This window comes from Schistocerca cancellata, chromosome 2 (genome assembly GCF_023864275.1).
Source record: "Schistocerca cancellata isolate TAMUIC-IGC-003103 chromosome 2, iqSchCanc2.1, whole genome shotgun sequence".
Lineage (NCBI taxonomy): Eukaryota > Metazoa > Arthropoda > Insecta > Orthoptera > Acrididae > Schistocerca > Schistocerca cancellata.
In genome coordinates, this window is record NC_064627.1 from 49,277,791 (window position 1) to 49,298,967 (window position 21,177).

Consider the following 21,177-nt stretch of genomic DNA (forward strand, 5'->3'; position numbering starts at 1 on the left):
GTACAATATAGCTCTATACGGAGAACTATGAAACACATACCTAAAATTAAACATTTCAGGGATCTCTCGTGATATTTGATAAAAACTGCGAATTTTATTTCCCTTGAATTAGACAGCTTTAGAATATGTCCTCAATGTATGGCAGACAGATTATGTCCAAGTCTAAAGTTAATCAGTATTAGTTGCTGACCACAATCACAAGTGAGCATTGCTTAGCAAACTTCCAGACACGTTCACTGTGCACTGTCTGTGGGCAGCGTACTGGTCGAGGAAGGATTGCACAACATACTTGCATAGATGTTGGCTTGTTGGAATAAGGCTACATGGAGGAGGGAAACATCATTTCTAAAACTGAATGGTAGCTGTTGCTGTTGGGAGTTCTTTCAGCTAGGGGTAACAAAGTCTGAAGAGTAACCACAATACTTAGTGGTGCTGTACAGTGTTGCACCAGGCATTTGGATCTTACTTTGCTGGATATGCACTCTGGAAAGTAACATTCATTTCTCTTGTCTCTCTTGTGTGCTTAGTCTTTCAAATTATAGTGATATTCAATGGGAAAGACATTTTATTGGCTCTTGATGCGTCATTCATAAGATGGCGGTGAATATGGGTGTGCGTGATTTTGCTGCTAAAATGAATTATAGAGATGCAGCTAAAAAGATAACATGTGTGAAGGGCAAAAGTGAAATCGCTAAATATAATGAACATATTTACATCTCTGCTAGAAGAAATAGTCCCAGACAGGCTAAAACTAGCTGTAGTGATACCACTCTTTAAAAAAGGTGAGAAAAACAATTAATTTTAAATTAACTACAGCCTAAGTTGCAATGGTTAACTAGATTTACCTAGGTTTCAGTTGGGATAACCCAACAATCTTCAGGATAAAAGGAACTATGATTTGTCCATACTAAACTGTAATATTATAATACATCGTCATATTGCAATAACTTATCTGGGAAACAGCCTCGGCCCCACTTCACGACCACAGTACAGCAGCAACGGATGTTGTACTGGAACTGGCTATAGCCTCGAGAGTGCATGCATGGTAGTGTGTCATGCGTACTTGTTAACACTGGTGCCAACATGTACTCTTAAACTTAAAATTTTATGAATAATCAGGTGCAGCTAACGATATTGATGTATACGTTATCCTGTAAGGAACAAAGATATATCAGCTGTCTTAACATTTGTAATAAAATGTTGGACGTCAAAAGTGAAGGTAGGAATGTGTTTAATATTTTAAGCCAACCTAGCACATTCGTGCTAATCATTGAACTTAACCGCATGAGGATAACTACGGGTTTGAAATACCATATAATCCCAGCTATTCAGCAAACAGGAGCACTAAAAACATGTTGGCAAGGGTATAATGATTACTCCCTAAAATTATGGCGTGATTACTCCCTAAAATTATGGCGGATGGAATAACGGTTGAAAGCTTTCAAAAAAGTTTTTGTCTCACAGCTGCACCTGGTCGCTAAGAAGGTTATTTTTGTCATATAGTAAGTGTTTAAAAATTTTCATTTCTTCAAAAATATCCAACCTCACACCCTTCACTTCACAACGCAGGAGCTGAGTATTATCCGGAGGTTTGGGTGCGTGAGTCCATTGCACTAAGTGTTCAGCGAATGTCGAACCACGCGCGCCATCTCCAACAAAATAATAAATGCATTCCTCCCTTCACTTTTGACGTCCAACATATTATTGCAAATGTTAAGATAGACGATATATCTTTCTTTGTTCCTTACAGGATAACATGTATGTCAATTTCATTAGCCACACCTGGTTATTCATAAAATTTTGAGTTTAAGAGTACGTGTTGGCACCAGTGTTAACAAGTACGCATGAGACAATATCGCGCATGCACTCTCGAGGCTATAGCCAGTTCCACTACAACATCCGTTGCTGACGTACTGTGGTTGCGAAGTGGGGCTGAGGCTGTTTCCCAATAAGTTATTACAATATGACGATGTATTATTATATTATAGTTTTTAGTTTTTGACGTAGTCCATAATGGACAAATCGTAGTTCCTTTTACTATGAAGAAGGTTGGGTTATCCCAACTGAAAACTAGGTAAATCTAGGTAAACATTGCAACTGAGGCTGTTGTTAATTTAAAATTAATATTTATACAGTTGCTGACAGGGCCATGAAATGTTGAAAATATTATGAGGAAAACAATGTTACGAACTATTGCCCAATTTCCCTCTTAACCATCTCTTCAAAAATTCTTGAAAAACTCATGCACAGGTCGATTGTCAGCCATCTTAGCTTCCACAGTATCCTAAACAAGAGTCAGTTTGAATTTTGTGCTGGTCTTTCTACAGAACAAGCACCTGTTTCACCAACCAGGTTCTGGAAGCCATGAACAAAAAAATGTTTCCAATAGGTATTTTTTGTGACCTCTCAAAAGCCTTTGATTGTGTAAACCATCTAATCCTTTTGAAAAAGACAGAATATTATGGTTTGGGTGGTATTGTTGGTTCGTGGCTCCAATCATACCTAAAGGACCGAAAGCAGACTGTAATGCTGAATGGCTCATCCAGAGAACCTGCCTCATCTGAGTGGGACTTAGTAACTTGTGGTGTGGCACAAGGCTCTGTTTTGGGTCCACTACTATTCCTCATCTTCATTAATGATCTCCCACTTTGTTCTGACACAAACAGTAAATTTACTCTTTTTGCAGATGACACTACAATTCTAATTGATGATTTTATAGACAACAATATTGAACAAACCCGAATAAAGTTTTCAATGGTATTGTAAACTGGTTTTCTTCTAATAGTCTCTCACTCAATACAGATAAAACCCTTTGTATGAGATTCCATACTCCACAAAGAAATCTGGAAGAAATTAACATTAAGTGCAGAGATAAAAAAATACAAAAAGCTGAGGTTACAGAATTCCTGGGTGTTTATATAGACAGTAAATGTAACTGGTCAGCACATATTCTTCATCTTTATAAAACACTTAGTTCAGCAATATTTGCACTATGGGTTATTGCTTCAGTGGCTGAAGTAGACACCATTAAGTCTTCGTACTTTGGCTATTTTCATTCATTAATGTAATATGCTATTATATTCTGGGGGAACCAACCTCTCACAAAGAAAATTTTCATTGCACAGATAAAAGCGTGGTGACCATCACAGGCACTCTTGCAGGCACTTGTTTCGAAAGATGGGGTTCCTTACCACCTCCTCACAATATATCTTTTCCTTGTTGACGTTTGTCTGTAAAAACCCTTCTATCTACAAAGATAACAGCGAATTTAATGACTATAACACAAGAACCAAAACAGTGTGTACATTGAACTGAGAAGCCTCACTATGGTTCAAAAAGGAGCTTATTACTCCAGCATTAAGCTTTTTAATACTCTCTCACCACACATCTAATGCCTTCACAAAAGATTGCCAGCATTCAAACAAACTCTCAAGGAGTACCTGATAGAGAAATCTTTTTATACAGTTGATGAATATGTGAAAGAAAATATATGCTCACTAAATTTGTAAGTGTTGTAAACTTAGTATAATTAATTTTATTTTGAGTGCTATCTTAGGCATATGACAATTATTTATTGGTATTCCTGTTTTTCCTTTGGAATACTTAGTTTATCTTGGCTCCTATATATATTACACGTCCTTAACATGTGAAACAAAAATGTTCTGTTAACTGAATGTGCTGTTGCTTAGCTGATATCTTATTTACATCGTGTCTTTTATTTGTGTAAGATATATTTCAACTGTTTACAATCTGACAAATTGCATATCATAAATATATTACTCATCCTTAACACGTGAAATGGAATTTTCTGTTAATTGATTGTGCTGTTGTTTAGTTGACTTTTATGTACATTGTATCTTTTTATTGTATTTATACAAGTTATATTTGAACTATGTAGAATCTGACACGTTCCAAATCCTTGTGATTCACTCGCTACCAGTAACTACGGAACATGAAATTAAATAAATAAATAAAATAAATAAATACTCTCTATTTAGGCAAGTGCATTGCCTTTGTTGCCTATTTGATTGGGAATATCCCAAATGAAGAAACATCTGTACACAAAAGTAGATAAATTGTGAAGGCTTGTAATAGCGTAACAGTGTTTCGGATTTAAATAAACAAACCATCTACAACTGCTGTGTGGATGAGGTTTGGTATTTACCATCCAGTTTTGATGTACAAGTGTGTGTGTGAGTGTGTGTGTGTGTGTGTGTGTGTGTGTGTGTGTGTGTGTGTGCGTGCGTGCGTGCGTGCGTGCGTGCGTGTGCGTGTGTGTGTGTGTGTGTGTGTGTGTGTGAGGGAGGGGGGGGGGGGGTTACATTGATGGAGAGGAAGTAAGGGATGCATGCTATCAAGTTTTAAAATTTGTTTTCTATTATTTTTCTTTGCATCTGTATCATTATGGTGTCAGTCTTAAATTATTAAATTTGTTACCAATGTATCTTACTGATCATGGATGGTCATCAATTTGATTGTTCATAACTGTGTAGATTTGTGTGGTTAAAACTGGCCTGTAACTGCCTCTCCCCCCTCCCTCCCTTCTATCCATTTTCTTTCTGAAAAAGTTAATGATTACTGTAGTTTAACCTGTGTTTTTATCAGACTAAAGTATCCCCAAAATATTTGGCAGCTATTAAAATTAAAAAAAATTATGTATACAGAACTGTGGCTTCATTGATTCTTACCCACATTGCTTCAGAACAGCTGTTCTACTTTATTATTTGTCTTGCTATGTAAACATGACTCAAAATGAGGAAATGGAAGTTGACATTGTGTATTATTCCACTCATTAATTGTACCCTTAATTTTTTTGTCTTCATTTTGAAAATATTTTTATTAATATTTTTGATTGTTTTCATGCAGAGATATTGAAATATTCAGTTTATAAAAAAATTTGAGTGGCAATCAGTAGTTGTATCTAATTTTTTGCTAATACTTTTCTTTACTTTTTCTACTGTAACTTGACATGATTCTTCATTATTACAGCTGATGATCTATCTGTACATCAATCTGGGGAAGATGTTTCAATTACTGGAGCAAATTCAATTCTACCAAAGGAACATGGCAACAAATTCTATAACTTACCTATAATTAAACATGAAGAAAAAGATGTTTGTGCTGTAGCAGCATGGGACTCATCCATCCATGACAGCTTGCACTTAAATAAAGTTACAGAAGGTACAAAGAAAAGCACTGCTTGCTTGTTCTCAGTATGGACACAAATTTGTTTGTGGTGCAGCTACGTAACTGCTGGTCACATATGTGTTTTACTGTTGTTATATTTTTTAAAAATGGGTAATCCTTTGAGTGTACTAAAACATAAATAACAATTAGGTGTTGAACCCTGGATGTGTTGAACCACCATAACCAAAACAACCGGCATCCAAATGTCATTACCCAATTTCCTTCAGGTCATTGGAATCCAGCAGAGAAATTCCCGGTACACCTACCATTCATATTTCTGGCTTGTGTACAGAATATCAATGTGAAGTATGCCAACATACCACATTTGAATGGATGGTAGGTATTCTCAAGACTGTGCTAAAGGGGATCTTACAACAGAGAATAAATAATATGTCTCCAATTGGATGTTCCTGGATGATAATTGTAGCTATCTTCAAACTCCTTGCTCTGACTACTTCTCAGAATATATAAAAGGAATTACAATGTTATAATTTTACTTCAGAGTTATTACAACTTCAATTAGGCATTTGTGGAATGATGACAGACACTGGAAGAAGATACTTGATCTCATTAAAAGAAAAAGAAAAACTGAATATCAAAAGTATTTGCAACAAAAGGGGGTGGGATTGCCTATTTATCGGCTTCTCGATCAGGAAAAACTGGAGCAGAGGTGAGAGACACATTCCTGATGAACCGTTTCTTAAAATTTTGGAAACTTTACATATTCAACTAGTTTTTGAATTTGCCCCAGTGGCTGTTTCTCTCATTTTAAAATAAATTTGTCCCTCTGCCTCACAAATCACTGTTTGTTGTATTGGATTTACATCCTCTCACATAAGATTGCACACCTTTTCCTTCACTTGTTATGATAGTGCTGTATGTTTTGTGTGTTTAATGCTGAATTAATCTTTCATTAAACACTTCAGCATTGGGGAATGTATTCATGTCTTGATTTATGACCAAAGGTATTGTTTATTTTAATGTCCATAATGCAGACAAAAGTGAACAATGAGTAATTTACAGTGACAATGATGACAGGAAACTATTGGGAATGCACAATTTTTTCTGTGTAGACAGTCCCTCTTAGTTAACAATCAGTCCTTAGTTTTGAATTGCGAGTTGTATTGTATTTGCTTATTAAGATACTCATATCTCACCATTTTTTTTATTTTACTTCTTATAGATCCTGCCATCTACACAGGTTTTGAGCCTCACCAGACTCAAAACTGATAGATATGTGAAATACCATAAATATTGTTTTCTGTCAATTGAAAACATAAAATCTATAAACAAGTCTGTGGTTATATTTGGCACTTTGTTCATAACTGTCCTCTTGAATGTACTATTCATAATTGTCCATTTTGATCACACCTTATTGAATAATTCACAATATGACCAGTTTTGGCTTACTGCAGTCTTTAAGAGTATTCTGATGCTAATGTCCATGTCAAATGCTTAGCACATGCAGTTACATAAACAGGCGCACCTCTTCATGTACCTGGGTGTACGAAGCATTTGACATTGATACTCATAGCAATAAGCTAAACCAGTCATACCGGTGTGATCAATACAGACAGTTATGATTAAATTATTTTCTGTCTCTATAAGAAATATATTTTTAAAATATTTCTTGATTTTAAACACATTTTGAAATGCAATGAATACTTGGAAATTAATCATGAACTAGAGCAAGAAATTTAAATTTACTGTCATATCCTGTTCAGATTACAATAATAATGATATGACTGAAATGTTTTTACAGCCAATGAAAGGGTTTATCTGATACTGAAAACAACTGTCAGACTGTCTCATCCAGCAACTATGGATTTAGTTCTTAGGAAGAGACTTGCTTTGAATATATACAAGCGACAAAGCATAACTGACAGGATACGAAAAAAGATTGTTCGAACAGACTGCTTGACACAGAGTGGTGTCACATACGAGATTGTATCAAACATTCCAAAGGTAAGAAAGTGCTTAAATTTAGTTTTGTATAAGTGAACTGACTGTTAGTCTGCATCTTTTAATTTGATATTTAGCATTTACACACACACACACACACACACACACACACACACACACACACACACACACACACACACATATATATATTCGTAAGTTAAGGAATGTCTAGATCTGTACTCTACAAACCACTGTGAAGTGCACAGCAGAGGTTACATCCCATTTAAAGGTATACCCAAGGTTTACAAAACAACATGAAGTACAGCAATAATGTATGTACGAAAAGCTGACCCCCACACCATTCTGACTTGTTACATGATACAAGGTGTACCAGAAAACCAGCTTTAAGTTGCGAGTGAATACTATACAGTGGAAAATATCCCTCCAACAGGAAAATATCCCTCCAACAGTGGCATACAGAAAATTGATAGTGGGTATGATACACTTGTACGGCAGTGTAGGATGTATGATGAAACCTCATAGTGTGGATCATGTCATGTAATAGCTTGCAGAGACATCTCTCATGGTTGAATACCGTATTTACTCGAATCTAAACCGCACTCGAATCCAAGCCGCACCTGAAAAATGAGACCCGAAATGAAGGAAAAAAAAATTCCCGAATCTAAGCTGCACCTGAAATTTGAAACTCGAAATTTAAGGGGAGAGAAAAGTTTTAGACCACAGCTCCAAATAGAAACAAAGTTGGTCCATTGTAACATGAGACACAATTTAGGTCGAATGGATGAAGATACAGCTACAGTAGTTTGGTTCGAGTCATAAGCTTAGCAGTTAAGCTTTACCAGGTAGCCATTGCTATGCGTTAGGCATCTGTATTTAAACGGGTACCCTTCCTTGCCTCATTAGCGAAACAGTGACAAGAGACTGCTATTTGTTGTTACTTACACTACTGCTTTCTTTGATAATGATTAACTAGAACCAAATAATAAACTGCGTATGATAGAAAATGTTCTGAATGAGAATTTAGCGAAAGTTTTTCTCCGTTTGAAAACCTCTGCAGACGACTCTTTATTACATTACATTCTGCACAGAAATTAGTCATCTTAGATTCAAAAATCTAGTCTGTTGCCGTGCTTCATTTCTGACTGTATCACTATCCAGCATAGGAATAATACGAATAGAAACATGACATGATATGTATATTCTTCCGCGTTTGCCGTTGTCTCACTCTAGTTTTGCAGTTTATTAGGCAGACATTATTTAAATGAAATAGCAGCAAACATGAAAGAATACATGGCATAATGTTTACATTCATATTATTCTTATGGTGAAGAGAATACTGCGTGTGATTCACGATTCATAAAAGTTCCTATTAGCAACCATCTCTTGTTACAGGTAGGAAAAAATTCAGACTGTAGAGTTGGCCATATTGACATACACCCCAAACAGTCTTGCCAGTCGTATTTTCGTAGTATATTTTTAATGATGACTTCAAATGCTGAGTGTGTTGTTGTTGTTGTTGTTGTCTTCAATCCATAGACTGGTTTGATGCAGCTCTCCACGCTTTTCCATCCTGTGCAATGCAGAGTAGCAACACTTATAAAATAAGAATGAAAATAACTTAGAAATTAAACACTGAAATTTAAAACAAAATTTTATTAGGTTTGTAATACATCTTATACGAAATGTTTAAAATATCATCCATGATTCTGAATCACTATCACTCGATTCTTTGTTGCTGATTTCTTCATACAGAGCATCGTCCTCTGTACCATCTAGTACATTGGATATCGGACATTTTTTAAATGCTTGTTCCACAGTCTGATTTGGAACACACTCCCATGCATCATAAATCCATTGGCACACTTGCGACGAACTTGTGCGTTTTACATGTCCTGTTGGTGTCAGTTGTCTGTCGCTTTTTGAAAGCCAGTCTGTATACATGCGTTTAAGCTTGTCCTTAAATTGTTTATTCAAACAGATGTCAAGTGGTTACAGAATTGATGTCATCCTGCCAGGAATTACTGCCGAGTCCATTTTGCTTTCCTCTAATTTTCATTTAACTGCAGATGCTGTATGGCCTGCGTACGCGTCTGATATCGAGAGATGGCGTAAACCAAGCATTGTGCCAGGATGACGATTTCACACACGCCTAATCTATTCCAACATCATGTCCTCCGGAAACCACCCAGTTTCGTTTGCTCGTACAATTACAGTTTTTGGAAACACTTCCAATTTTGGTAAAGTCTTTCACTTGAAAACTATGGGGATAATTTATGTCCATCTGCTGTGCAAGCAAGCATGACAGACATCCGCTGTTTTTCACCCCCTGATGTAAGAACACTTATGTCTCTCTTTCCTTTGGCATCAATCGTATAATTTGTCGGCATGTCAAAATATACGGGAGTTTGGTCAGCATTTCATATCTGACCAAGAAGGTATTGCTTTTCTGTGCGCCGCCTAATTATGAATCGCTGAAATTGCACAAGTTTTTCTTCATAATTTTTTAGCAGTTTCTGTGTAACTGATGTTTGCCTCCGAAATGAAAAACACCAGCATTTCATTAACAGATCAACCCACCTGCGACTTGCCTTAAAATTTTTGATTTTTTGCTCTCTAGCCATCTCATGTGCCTTAATTTTTAAAATTTCGGCATTCACAGGCATGAATTTCTGATGATGTTCCTTAACAAATTCATTTACAATCACTTCTAGTGCATGATATCGGCCACACTTTGGCCCACTAAATGCTTTCCTGCATTCAAATAATTTGTCTCTCTGCAGTCGCCATCACCTGATGTTGTTCTCATCAATCAAAAGAAATAACTCCCCTCTTGAATTTGGCACTATAATGAAAGCGCTTCATTATGGTTCACTAACACCAACAAGCACTTCACAAAATTCCATGAAGCTATAGGTGTGCTACATGAAATATTAATTAGCCCCAGCGTATCAACTCATGCAACAATCCTAAAGTCTTGTGCATTGTTGGTATTTTTGTGTTAAGAAATTTATTTTTGTTGCTATGAATATTTGAAAGGCTGCTACATTCGAAGATGAACAATACGGAATTTCTATTTACTTTGTTGGGTAATGTATGAAAATGCAGTGGTCAAAATGGGGCGGAGAACAAACCTCTTCTTCTACCTTTTTTTAAAATTTATTTACTGACGCAGATGTGTTGGCGCCAGTATTTACCTTTGTGCCTGCAAAGCATGCCTGTGTAGCGCTACATACATTCGACGGCAGAAGTTAGTTGTGGCGGCACCTACCAACATTTTTCAGAACTTACGCTTACTTTGCACTCGATTCTAAGCCACAGGCGGTTTTTTGGATTACAAAAACTGGAAAAAAAGTGCAGCTTAGATTCGAGTAAATATGGTAAGCATCCTCTGGAGATCATCAGTTGTCTTTAGTAGCAGTTCAATTCATTTCAATTTATTGCTCTTAACACACAATTTTACATGCATGTGCATTTTCAACTAAGTATAAAGTTTTTACAATTACAATTTTTTTAGTTTACATTATTTCTTATTACATTGTAATTCATGATAAATTCAAGTTATAACGGCATTTTTGGATAAGCCACTGCTTGACTCAATTTTTTAAAAGTATCCCCTGTCAATATCTTAACTACATTTGGTAACAAGTTATTAAAAACAGCTCCTTTGACATAAGGGCTTTTCACTATTAAAGTAAATCTTCTGTTAACCATATGAGAATCTTTTCTATGCCTTGTTAAATAGTTTTGAAGATCCATGTTTGTTTTTGTGATCTTAGTGTCTTCCTTCACTAGCACTATAGTTTCTAGTACATACATGCCATAAACTGTGAGAATATTGTATCTAATGAATATGAGTTTCAAGAAGTTACTGATTTTATTTTTGCTGTGTTCCTCAAGGATCGCTTCTGCAATATGAAAACCCTTTTCATATTAGTTGGCATGTCCCACCCCACAGTAAGACAAGAAAGGATATACTAATTCATAATATACAATCCTTAGGGTTTCAAAATTAAGATATGGTGATAATCTTCTTAATACATATAGACTGGGTGTTATTTTTGTTACAGACATAATCAGCTTGCTGCTTCCATGAAAGTCAATCATCTGTGCATAAACTGAAGAATTTACAATCTGTACAGGTTTTTGGTAGAACTTCATCAATCACAGTATTTTGTCTGTTTGGACCACTTGGTTTAAAACGAATAATATTAGTTTTTTTATGTTTACTTTTAGGTTCTCTCTTTCAAAATGAGCTCTTACCTTTTCAATAAAGTTACGTATCTCTTCAACTAGGCTGGGCTCATTGTCTGCATAGCAGACACCAGATGTATTGTCTGCATACATAGTGATCAATTGCATATTGTCAAGAGAACTTGGGAAATCATTTGCATAGCGTAGGACTGGACCTAAAACAGAGTCCTGAAGAACACCAAAATGTAAATTTCTTATACTTGATTTTCTCTTCTCCAGTATTTCTCCATCAGAGTACATAATTCTGTGCCCTGTTTTATAGCCTTTAAATATGTTTCTACCAGTTGCATAAGTTTTCCACTGACACCACTCTTCACAATTTTTGATAAGAGCACATCATGACGTACGTTATCAAAAGCCCTTGAGAGGTCCAGGAATACTCCTGCTGCTTGGGATTTTTCATTTATTTTTTCAAGTACATGATGGACAAATTGTACTGCTGCTGACGTGGTACTTCGACCTCTTCTGAAACCATGCTTGAAGGCACTTAATATTTCAGCTTCATTGTAATGTTCCAAGATTTTTTTAATATTATTTTCTCTATCAGTTTGCTGGAAGTTGAGATTCGGGCAACGGGTCTGTAGTTCTGTACATGCTTTAGTTCCCCCTTTTTGTGTATTGGTTTCACTACAGACAGTTTTAACTTGTCAGGGAACACACTGTCTTCGAGAACACAGTTTATTAGATAAACTAGTGGTTTCATTAGTTCATGTTTGCATTTCTTCAATAGATATGGAGAAATTTCATCTAATCCTGTTGATTGTATGTTTCTGAAGTTACCAATAAGCTGCAGAGTGTCATATGTGCTTACTGTGGGTAGTGTACTGCAGTTCTGTTTGTTACAGGACTCATATGATTGCTGTATATCCTGTTTCATAGAGACATCATTTTCAACAGTATCTATGAAGTAATTATTAAAAATATTTCGTACTAGAACAGGATCTGAGATATCTTCATTATTCACATTTAATTGTGCATTATTACTTTTAGTTTCTGTTTCACTGTTTCTGATTTTATTTACAATTGACCAGCAAGTCTTTGAAATGTTATGTGAACATTGTATCTGTTGGCTGATTCTTCCTCATTTTAATCTCCTGACTACTTTACAGTATTTATATTTGTACTGTTTGTAGAGTTCTTTGTGTAACTCTGAGTTAGTCAGTCTCTGTAAGCTATACAAGTTTTCCATTTTTTCTTTCAGGTCTTTTGTTTTAAAATCTAATGGCACAGGTTTTGATTTTGAAGGTTGATTTTTCTGGATACTCACTTTTTTTTAATGGCATGGCTCTATTTAAGTGCTCAGTCATAATTTCTATGAACATGTTCCATTTATTGTTGACACCAATGGCAGTCATAACTGATTCCCATGATTCCTGGCCTAAACTATGTTTTAGTGTAGCAATGTTGTTTGCAGATTATATTCGCCTGTGCTCATACATTTTTCTTGGTTTGAATTTGGTATTACATTTTAGCACTAGTGCTTGGCCTAAATGATCTGAGAGGTGACCATTTATTATGTCTGTTGAGATGATGTGGTCATAATTTGTGGTAACATGATCAATTGAATTATTATGTGTGTTAGCTGTTATGATTGGTACTAGTCCAAGAAGATCTTTAGCCCCATAAGACAGGATACAATCTGTAAAATGTTTGCTTTCCTGACCATCATGTTAAGTGTTGATGTTCAAATCTCCCAGTGTGACAAGATTTACACTTCCACAGCATGACATTAATTTATTTAAAACTCCATCAAATGATTTCAGAAAAGTATCATAGTTTCTACAGGGGGTCTATATACACCTGTGACATAGAAATGAACAGTGAAAAATGTGATTTTAAGAATTGCAATTTTGAAATTTTTGTCAACACAGAAATTGTTCCCCCATAGCACTTTTTCTGTGGTGGTTACTAACTTACATTTCCTTGAGTAGATGGCAACACCACCACCTTTATTGTGTGTTCTGCAGTAGAACACAGCTAGGTTGTAGCCTTCTAATTTGCAATGTTGAATGTTGTCCAATGGTTTCTGGTGTATTGTAACTATTAATAGATGTTAAGATAGTCCTGTAATAATGTTTCAAAAGCATCTATTTTGTTTTCTAAACCGTGAAAATTATAATGCAAAAGTGATAAATTATTCTTGTGTAGACTGATGTCTGTCTGAGGTACATATGAAACACATACACCTGCATCTGGTGTTGCACTGGTGGAGGGTCTTACTGTCTTTAAAAAAAACATCGCTCTTGTCCTGCTGATGTATTATTTTACTGACCTGGCATTTCGTGTTTGATTCTCCCACGTATTCGTTATTTTTGCCCTTGAGAGGGATGGCCTCTGCAGCACAACACTGCACATTCAATTTGCTGTTCACTACTTCTGGATCTGTTTTATAAGTAAGTCCTTCCCTAGTCTGTTGAGATGTAAGCCATGGGATGTGTTGGATTCCTCTTCCTATGCAGCTTATGTCCACAAATGTAACATTTTTGAATCTCGGGCATATGTTTAGTATCTGTTTATTTGCGCTTCACACTTCTTTATTTACACACAACCAGATTGGCAAGTCATGTTGATGTGGAACAGAGAATATGATCATGTTTGAGTTTCTTAGCTCATGTAGCCTTCTTTTAAGTGAGATCTCTAGGTCTTTCATTTCATTTTTTGCTATGTCATTTGGTCCTGCTAAGTTTTCATGTCATGGTTCATAGAAATCACTGCCTGAAATTTTTTGCCTGGTTTCAGTAAGCTAGTTATCTTGTGACTGCCTCTGGACTGAAATTTGGCTGTTATGTTCCATCCACGACTGTCTGCAAATAGGTTTATTTTACATGTTTTTGCTGGTTGATGATAACCGTTTTAGGACTGCTGGTGCCTGGATGTTGCATGGTTGCACTGTTTGTTTTGTATCTTTTGTCCCTATTAGTCGATAATCCATCTTGAGGAACACTTGATTTTGATTCACTGTTAGCAAGTACAATCATGGTTGAATTTGTTTGTTTCCTGTCATTGAAAGTGACTCTGTCATTCTTTGTTTCTGATGTCCTTTTTCTTTCCATGTGGTTTGACACAGCTCGTTGAGATATCATAGTCTACAGCTGAAAACACTTCAAAAGGATTTTTGTGCACAAAGATTGTGTCACCAGTACTTTTACTGTTTACACAATCTTGCATCTCTTGCATTCTGTTTTTGTAAGTGACTTCAGTCCACTTTTTGCGATGCTTTGTGGAACTTGTTGAGTATTCGGCTCACTTTTTCCAAGCTGAAAATTAGAGATATCCACTTTCAGAGCACTGATTATAAATTGTAAGCTGGACACACGTTCATTTAACTTCGTGATTTCTTCTGTACAGTTTGCACATGCCTTCTTTTTAATGCCAAAATCAACTAAATTTTCCAGTGAGGCTGAAGCATTACATCTTACTTTTTGAGTTAGTTGACTGGTCTTACAGACTTAGAGCTTTTGTGATTGGTGTTTACAGTTTAGTGGTAGGTGGCTTGATGGAATCGTTGCATTAACCTGAACATGATTGGTAAGCTTTGAGCTCAATATGCTCGATATGCAACTTTTAATATAAAGTAAATTCTGTGATGTATTAAAATATTATTGCTGCTGTTTAATAAAATATATACATATATTCGTATTTCTAATTAAAGGCAAGTGAAGAACTGGAAGATCGTGAATCGCTAGCTCAGATTGCTGCTTCTGGTGAAGAGACATCAATGAGTGATGGAGAAACATACATAGGTAACCAGTTGCAGTTTTTCTATAAATTTGTTATCTAACATAAACATGTGTGAAGTTGTGTATCAATAGTGATTATCTTTTGTGCTGTTTCTTTCCATATCTTCGACATAGTTCTGAAATACATTGTGCCCATGTTCTAGTTCTTTTTTCTTTTATATTTCTTTTCTCTTTCATTCTTCTTCTTAATTTTGCTGTCATTTTCAGTAGTACAATCTTCTGATATTAATCGAGGGTGAGACCTTATTTTAAAGTCAGAACTAATTTAATTTTTTAAATGTGATGAAAGAATGAATACCTGAGTTGCATGTCAAGACAGTGAAACATTTTTTTCTTAACTTTCATTGACTACAGGTACTATTGAAATTAGGAAAAACTCCAGCTAAACACGAACAGTGGAATGAATAGAAATATCTCGCATCACATAGTGAAAAACTTTAATTATTGCGTAGGCAGATAAACAAGACATTGAACACTGCAACTCAGCAAGAAAGTGTTTTGCTTCATAGTAGGGAAATAGTGCGTGTGTGCATGCACACTAATTAATAGTGGTGGTCTTTGAGATAGAGACAAATGTGTACACTCAATTTCTTGTTTCTGTCACTCTGTTAGGCCATCTCTATATTGCGTTAGGTTGCTAGTTTCACTTTTTCCACTTTGTTCATTCTGCTTATTTAATTTCTAGTACCTTGCAGTTTTACACCTCTCCTCTGTATTTAGTACTTAGTTGCTTTCTTTGGAATGCAGAAAAACTTGTCTCCTCAACCTAGTTGGATATACAGCTCATATTTTCTGTAGATTAGTCTTTACTTTTCCATGTCTCTTGTGTTGTTGTCCACTAAGTGTCTATTGTTGAATGGCCAGAATAATTAAAAATAAACTGAACAATAAATATAGCAGCACCAATTGTGATAAATAATAAAATATAAGGCTTCTTAATATGATGCTGAAAACTACAACTGATGACTCTTCACGTAATGTAATGCATTTTTCTATTATTTTTTTCTAGAGAAATATACTAAAGGAGTAAGTGCAGTGGAGAGCATCTTGACTCTAGACCGTCTGCGCCAGAATGTTGCTGTGAAAGAGCTGCTGCAAGCGCAGGGTCAGACACACATGAGGAAAACAGCTAGTGTACCAAACTTCTCGCAGGTAAATTGTTATGATAAAAACCAGTGTCTTGCTGTAGAAGCCCTCCTTCATTCATTGACTACTGTTTCATGTTTATGGACATGAAATTTTCTCAAAAGTGGTGACGTGTGATAACATTTGCCACAGTTCGTAGTTTTACAAATACTGGTGGTAACACTGCTCTCTTTTACACGAGTGTCATCATATAATCATTTATAATTTTACACTACAATATATTTACATTAGCCTTTTTTCAGTATATTCACACAAATGGGTTCCTTTCACATGGAGTTGACAATGAGGGTACAGTGCATGAATTAAGATTGGTGATGTATTATCTGTAATGAGAAAATAAATAAGTTCTGAGTATAGTTCAATTATTAAAAATAAAAATTCTCTATAACTGAATGTTTTTATTTGTAAAGAATTTTATTTATTTTTCAAAGAGCTGGAAAGTTACCTTGAAATGAAACAAAAAAATAAGGTTTGCATAAATGAATAATTGTAATTTTGGTACTCATTTCATAACATTCATTACGGAGTACAGCTGCTGTACTGCTCCCTCTTCTTGCAGTTGCTGACAATAATCTATCAAATTGCAGTGTCTATCACTGAAAAGCTTTGCATCAGTTGAGAAAGTCGATACCTCATTGACAGACATTGTCAGTTACACATGAAACAAGGAGAAATATGTTTGTGTGAATATGCTGAAATAAAGCTAATATAAATACATTGAAGTATGAAGCTATAAATGCTTACCTGGCGGTACTCTGTTGGGCAAGGCAGCAATATTACAACTAATATTTCTAACCCTACAAATTGCTTAATTGAAGCTGATATGCAGAAAAACAGTGAACTCTAGTGGACAAAGTGTTAAAGGATGAGAAAAGAACCAAAAAGTTGTGACTAATTAAATGGGCGCATTAGAGCTCAATAATGCACAAATGTTTGGTTGGTTGATTTGGGGGGACAGTGAACTCTAATGGACAAAGGATTAAAGGGTGAGAAAAGAACCAAGAAAGTTGTGACAAATCAAAAGGGTACATTAGAGTTCAAAAATGCACAAATGTTTGGTTGGTTGATTTGGAAGGGGACCAAATAGCTAGGTTATCGGTTCTGCATTAATTGAATGTAGTCAGAAGCCATGTGATGCTTGCTGCTAGATAAAGCCCTCCTCTAGACTTTTCCATCCATTACTGACTTCAGCAATATATGAGGCCTGTCTGTAAAGAAAGTAACATTTTGAAAAAGCTCATCAGACATTTTGTTAAAACCACACTTTGTTTTCACAAGAAAGAACATATATTGAACTATTTTTATACATGGTTGTCATCATTATTTAGACGTTTGTAATAGCAGTAAACCAAGTTTTCTATGCCCTCTTCATAGAAAGTTGCTGCCAGTGAAGACAGCCAGTGCTGAACACTGTTTCTTGCATTGCCATCACTGTCAAAGCACCTTCCTCCAAAATCATGCTTAAAGTTAAAGAACAACTAGTAGTCAGAAGGTGCAAGATCGGGGTTGTAAGGTGACTGATGTAACTGCTCCCAACCAAATTGCTGAATAAAGTTTGAGTGACACCAGCAGAATGGGGACTTACGTTGTCATAAAGCAACACAATGCCTTCAATGAGCATTCAATGCCATGCATCCCTGATCTCACACCTTCTGACTGCCACTTGTTCTTGAACTTCAAGCATGATTTTGGAGGGAGACACTTTGACAGCAATGACGATGCAAAAAACAGTTTGCTGCCATGGCCGTCTTCAGTGGTGGCGTCTTTCTAAGAAGATGGCTTAGAAACTACCTACTCCAATATCCTACTTCTTCTTGTATTTATAACTGTGCACAACCTTCAGACCCTGAGTTACATGGTAGCAATAGCAGAAACTATTGTGCTTGATATACAGGTTGTCCTGGAAGGAATGATCAATATTCAGGGATATGACAGAAATGATCATTTGAAGCAAAAAAGTCTATCAAGAGCTACGAGTACTTCTTCATCTTCAACACTGCAAAAAAAATCTCTTCTACTGCAAGCTCTTTGCTTTCTGTATTTTGTGAGGAGGTAGTATAGACAAAAAAAAGTCTAATAAACATGGACTCTAAAATGTGTACCTTAAGATCTATTAGCACTTGTTCAGTAGGAGATATGTGTTTCTCAATAGTGAAGATGAACAAGCACTCATAGCTTTTAAGATATGCACTTTAGAGTGCATGTTTACTTGATATTTTTTTCGTGTTCTTACTACCACCTCTCAAAACATGGAAAACAAAGAGCTTGCAGAAGAAGAGATTTGTTTCACAGTATGAAATAGCACATAGCTCCAAGGTATGCATTTTAGAACCCATGTATATAATGTTTTTAGTAATTTTTGCGAACATTTGTCTCTGAGAACAACATTTTTTTTATTATTTTCAAATGAATGTAAACAGTCTGGACCACAAGAAACTTTTTTTTTTCTTCTGAGATTACTGGTGTCCGTCTGTTTTAGACCATCTTCAGACCTTGTACTGAAATATGAACATATAATAAAATTAGAGGGATGCAGTAATATATAAAATATGTCTTACATAACAAATAATAAAAGAAGAAATTATGCTCATGATGATAGGTTGTGACAGTGAACAGAGCAGGTGTTACGACCCCACGAATGCTAACCGCTAAGGAGAGCAATGCGGCTGTTGCTTAAATATGTGATGCTCCGCCCACTGCATACCAAATTACATCAGTGATAGCCAATTAGGCATACAGGATGTAAAAAAGTTGTTTCAGTACAATATATATGGAATGGTTACACTAAAGCTAATAACAAATGAAGAAATAGGTGCCTTATATTATACAAAGTAACTGCTATAAACAGCATTTCATCTATCTGTGATAAAAAATATGTGTAAAAGAGATAACCAGTCATAATTGGTTGTGAGAATACTCGTAGTCATCTGTGGAGATTTATCATAAACTCATAGATTGCATGGCAGCAATGATGGTAGTTAGGCAACACTAGTGGTTCCCATGGAGACAGTGTGGTCATATTGATATGCACCATCCAGCAGAAGAGGATTTCAGAGCTGCGACAGCAGCTGGATGTAAAATACATAGAGGCATGCAGGTGACATGCATGCAAGTAATTGCATATTGATCTTAGATCATAGTGGCAGTGAAACTACTGGTAGACCGACACCATTATTTACCATGCTAGTGGCTTGAAGGTGACGATACGCATGTTTCACAGGAGCTGATTTCAAAGTTGTGACAGCAACTAGTTGTTGCAAGCTACTGGTGATGTATCTTGTATGTTACTACATCCCTCTAATTCCGTTATATGTTCATATTTCAGTATGACATATGAAGATGGTCTAAAACAGACCAAAACCGGCAATGACAAAACAAAACATTTCTTGCAGTTGAGACTATTTACATTCATTTTGATATATATATTTTTGCTTCAAATGATCATTCTTGTCATATTCCTGACTATTAGCTGATCCTCCTGGGACCCACTGTATTAAATGTAGTGCAGTGTTTTGAATTCTGAACTTCAGATACCATTCTAAGGCAAGGTTGGTTAATTAAAAAAAAAATATATATATATTTAAAAGAAAGATGATGAGACTTACCAAACAAAAGCGCTGGCAGGTCGATAGACACACAAACAAACACAAACATACACACAAAAATCTAGCTTTCGCAACCAACGGTTGCCTCGTCAGGAAAGAGGGAAGGAGAAGGGAAGACAAAAGGATATGGGTTTTAAGGGAGAGGGTAAGGAGTCATTCCAATCCCGGGAGCGGAAAGACTTCTGTATATATATATATATATATATGAATATAATAGAGGGAAACATTCCACGTGGGAAAAATATATTTAAAAAGAAAGATGATGAGACTTACCGAACAAAAGCGCTGGCAGGTCGATAGACACACAAACAAACACAAACATACACACAAAATTCTAGCTTTCGCAACCAACGGTTGCCTCGTCAGGAAAGAGGGAAGGTGAAGGAAAGACAAAAGGATATGGGTTTTAAGGGAGAGGGTAAGGAGTCATTCCAATCCCGGGAGCGGAAAGACTTCTGTATATATATATATATATATATATGAATATAATAGAGGGAAACATTCCACGTGGGAAAAATATATTCAAAAAGAAAGATGATGAGACTTACCGAACAAAAGCGCTGGCAGGTCGATAGACACACAAACAAACACAAACATACACACAAAATTCTAGCTTTCGCAACCAACGGTTGCCTCGTCAGGAAAGAGGGAAGGAGAAGGAAAGACAAAAGGATATGGGTTTTAAGGGAGAGGGTAAGGAGTCATTCCAATCCCGGGAGCGGAAAGACTTACCTTAGGGGGAAAAGGGGGAAAAGGTAATCCCCCTAAGGTAAGTCTTTCCGCTCCCGGGATTGGAATGACTCCTTACCCTCTCCCTTAAAACCCATATCCTTTTGTCTTTCCTTCTCCTTCCCTCTTTCCTGACGAGGCAACCGTTGGTTGCGAAAGCTAGAATTTTGTGTGTATGTTTGTGTTTGTTTGTGTGTCTATCGACCTGCCAGCGCTTTTGTTCGGTAAGTCTCATCATCTTTCTTTTTAAATAAATAAATATATATATATATATATATATATATATATATATATATATATATATATATATATATATATATATATATATATATATATATATATATATTTGGTCTTTAAATATGTCTGCTTGTGTCTGTATATGTGTGGATGGACATTGTGTGTGTGTGTGTGTGTGTGTGTGTGTGTGTGTGTGTGTGCGAGTGTATACCCGTCCCTTTTTCCCCCTAAGGTAAGTCTTTCCGCTCCCGGGACTGGAATGACTCCTTACCCTCTCCCTTAAAACCCACATCCTTTCGTCTTTCCCTCTCCTTCCCTCTTTCCTGATGAGGCAACAGTTTGTTGCGAAAGCTTGAATT

The 21,177-nt window shown here is 36.0% G+C and overlaps 1 protein-coding gene across 1 annotated transcript in view; it reads left to right on the forward strand.

The window, feature by feature from the left end:
* Nucleotides 1-21,177, forward strand: part of LOC126161324 (kinesin-like protein KIF13A) — a 136,927-nt gene that overhangs the window by 36,269 nt on the left and 79,481 nt on the right. The window contains exons 15-18 of the mRNA XM_049917079.1: nucleotides 4,990-5,181; nucleotides 6,950-7,152; nucleotides 15,014-15,104; nucleotides 16,111-16,253. Coding sequence (XP_049773036.1) covers nucleotides 4,990-5,181; nucleotides 6,950-7,152; nucleotides 15,014-15,104; nucleotides 16,111-16,253 — 629 coding nt within the window. The remainder of the gene's footprint in view (nucleotides 1-4,989; nucleotides 5,182-6,949; nucleotides 7,153-15,013; nucleotides 15,105-16,110; nucleotides 16,254-21,177) is intronic.